General features: G+C 52.7%; 1 gene segment (V, D, J or C); it reads right to left on the bottom strand.

Annotated features, from left to right (window-relative positions):
- Nucleotides 1–2,698: 2,698 nt before the first annotated feature.
- Nucleotides 2,699–3,312, bottom strand: LOC102766066 (the record flags this gene model as incomplete). The annotated part of the segment is given in 3 exon segments: nucleotides 2,699–3,009; nucleotides 3,105–3,133; nucleotides 3,305–3,312. Coding segments are annotated over 3 exon segments (348 nt in total), but the record flags the coding sequence as incomplete, so codon positions are not given.
- Nucleotides 3,313–3,458: the final 146 nt, after the last annotated feature.

The following is a 3,458-nucleotide window of genomic DNA, read 5'->3' as shown; positions in this document are numbered from 1 at the left end:
GGCTCTTGAGGGAGGGGCTGTAGTTAGTGCTCCTACCGACGGACTGTAGTTAGTGTCTCCATCATACCATATGCGCCCTATCCACTCTAGCCCCTTTCCCGGGGTCTGGCGGATCCAGTTCCGGAGGTAACCACTGGTTGTGATGGAGAATCCAGAGACAGAGCAGGTGAGGGAGAGGGTATGCGAGGGCGTCACCAGTCCTGGGCCCGACTCCTGCAGCTGCACCTGGGACAGGACACCTGGGACAGAGAGAACACAGTGAGTCCTGGGCTCAGATGCACAATCCCCATCTCCTCACATCTAAGCCTGACACACTCACATCTGGGAGCTGACAGCAGGAAGAGGAAGAGCCACAAAGTATTCATGTCTTGCAGGTGAGGTTCTCGTACCCAGATATTATTCTTCAAGGTGAGGAGGCCCTGAATTTAAGTGGATGCCAACTGTGTGTGTGTCTGGTAGCCATGTGAGCATTTGCATATGGGGGGTTCTGCACATAGAAAGGGCAAGAAGTGAGGGAGGTCCTGGTCTCTGGGGCTTCTCCTGGAAGGAGGTGCTGACTGTGCCCTCAGAGACCCAGGCCCTCCTTGGGGTCCTGGTCACCATGCCCAGGGACCTCTCCTTCCACGCCAGGGGCTATGCTGCAGGAGAGGGTCAGGAAGTAGGATATGTGAACAGTCAGTGACTCCTTTGGGGACAAAAATCAATGAGGCTTTGTTTCCATGGATATATATAGATATAGATATACTGGAGGCCTGATGCACAAAATCTGTGCAAGCACATGGCTCTGCCGCCTCTGCGGCTTCATCCGGATGGACATCCATTCCGATTAGCATATTATGCTTTTATTATTATAGATGGTTTAGACATAGGTATAGAGATTGACATAGATCTTATTTTCTTTATAGTCACCTAAGAATATGTTCATTGATTCATAGGTATGGATGTAGATGTAGAGATAGATATAGAGATAAAGATGTTGATGTGTATGTAGATGTACATAGAAGTATAGATATAGATATTGTTTTCCTTATCCTCAACCAAGGATATATTCATTCATTCATAGAGGTGAATGACAGAGAGAAGGAAAGTGAGAAACATTGATATGAGAGAGAAATATTGATAAGTTGCCTCCCATATATGACTCTACTGAGAATCAAATCTGCAACATTTTTATGTATGTATTTATTTATTTATTAAAATTCATTTTATTGATTTTAGAGAGGAAGGGAGAGAGAGATAGAAACATTGATGATGAGAGAGAATTATTGGTTGGCTGCCTCCTGCATGCCCCCCACTGGGGATGTTTCCAGCATCCCAGACATGTGCCCTGACTGGGAATCTAATGTTGACCTCCTGGTTCCTAGGTCAATGCTCCACCAGTGAGCCTTGCTGGTTGGGCTCCTCCTGTATTTTTATGATTCACAGAGCTCCCTGTGTACCTGGGCTCTGGCCAGCGAGACGTTGGCAACATCATAGGTGACCAGGCCTTAGTGCTTCCCTGACTGCCCTCTGATTCCAGTGGCCACATACTTATCCAGTACGATGCTCTGCAGTTAACGGTCCCCCTCCACCGCCCCGGACTTTCCCTCAGCACAGGTGTGAGCTGTTTCAGGTGCTGTGACCTGAGTGCTCAGTGTGTCTCCACCTGACACAGGTGCCTGACATTACACATGGTCACAGCACGTTACACGTGGTCACTGCACCTGGGCTCAGCAGGGTGGGTGAGGTCACTTCATGTTGCCTGAGTGGCCCTGGTCTTGGTGTCTCTGGGAGGGCCTGGCACATGAATGGGCATGAGGGAATGACGTGGGGCTGCATTTAAGGCAAAACCTACCAGGAGGGAAGGAGAAGGCAGACACATCCACATGGGACATCCTGTGCAGGCCCCATGAGTGAGAATGTGGGCGGCAGAGGACAGAGGGTGAGGATGGGGTGGTGTCTGTGGAGCTGGAGGCACAGCAGAGGTGGGTGGGATCATGTCTCCCTTCAGCAGGTTCTCAGGATGCAGATGGTTCTCCAGGGGAAGCGGGATAGGTGTTGGGACACGTCCCCTGGGACCAAGTTCTGAGACCCATGGGGAACATGCCCAGCAGGGCTGCGACAGGGCCCCTCACTGGGCTTCTCAGGCTCACAGAGGGGCTGTGCCCACAAGGTTCAGACCCTAAACCTCAATGCATAGCCATGTCAGTGAGAGGCAAGTAGCTAACTGCCCCCAAAGAGCTTCTCCTGGGGCAGAGCAAGGGGCTGATCACCCTCAGGTGAGGTTTGGGGCCTGGATTCCGTGTTCCCCACTCAGCACTGCATGGAGGGTGGGGGACGTCACTCTCAGTGAGGGACAGGAATCCCTACAATGTTTTCCTTAACAACCCAGAGATTGACCATCAGGGACATGGTGACAGGAAGGGCACAGATGAGAAGTCCACCAGATCGGACACACAGCCACTTCCTGCTTTTTTCTTGCAGAGAATCTAATTAAAGACACAAAGAAGGAAGCAGGAAGGGCCCCGGGGACACTAGGAGGGAAGAAAGCATTGACCCCAATAGGAAGCCTGCACATCCCTCCAGGGACAGCCTCTGAGCTGGGACCCTGAGTTTGCTGGTTCTGAGCTCCCCCTGGTGTCCTGAGCGCTCCCTGCAGCGCCGCTCTGCTGTCTCCTCAGGGAGGTTTGTGTCTGGGCTCACACTGACTTCTCCTCACTGTGTCTCCTGCACAGTAATACACAGCTGTGTCCTCGGCTCTCAGGCTGTTCATTTGCAGGTACAGCGTGTCCTTGGCGTTGTCTCTGGAGATGGTGAAGTGGCCCTTCACGGAGTTGGCATAGTATGTACCTCCACCATCACCATCAATGGCTGACACCCACTCCAGCCCCTTCCCCGGAGCCTGGTGGACCCACTTCATTTCATATTCACTGAAGGTGAATCCAGAGGCTGCACAGGAGAGTCTCAGAGACCCCCCAGGCTGCACCAGGCCTCCCCCAGACTCCACCAGCTGCTCCTCACACTGGACACCTGCAAACACAGAGACACAAGGTGGACTGAGAATCACATGGAAGCACCAACAGGCACAGGCACAGGTCTCAGCTCTCCCCACTCCTGAGAACGACCTTGAAGAATGATCAGGAGGAAAACGCAGCTTGGCACCAAGTCAATGGAGGAGCTGCTGGGGTCCTGTCTCAGGCACTTGGGTTCTGTGTGTCTCCCCAGCATGCAGGGCAGGGCCCTCTTTTATGAGCAGGAGGAGAGCCCCATTTGCATGGGGTCTGGATATAAGGGTGCAGCTGGGACCCTGGGCTGCATGCCTGACCTTGTCATCCTCAGAGCGACCCCAGATGAGAAAGGACTCAAAGATGCTGGACACAAGGGTTCCCATCTGATCCACCCTGCCTACCTCCTTTCCAAAAACCTTGACACACTGACCCTATTCCTTTGGGGGCAGACTCCAGGACTGAGAGCCCTGC

This window comes from Myotis davidii, unplaced genomic scaffold (genome assembly GCF_000327345.1).
Source record: "Myotis davidii unplaced genomic scaffold, ASM32734v1 scaffold1458, whole genome shotgun sequence".
NCBI lineage: Eukaryota > Metazoa > Chordata > Mammalia > Chiroptera > Vespertilionidae > Myotis > Myotis davidii.
The sequence above is the reverse complement of the archived record's forward strand: the minus strand, read 5'-3'. Positions and strand labels throughout refer to the sequence as shown.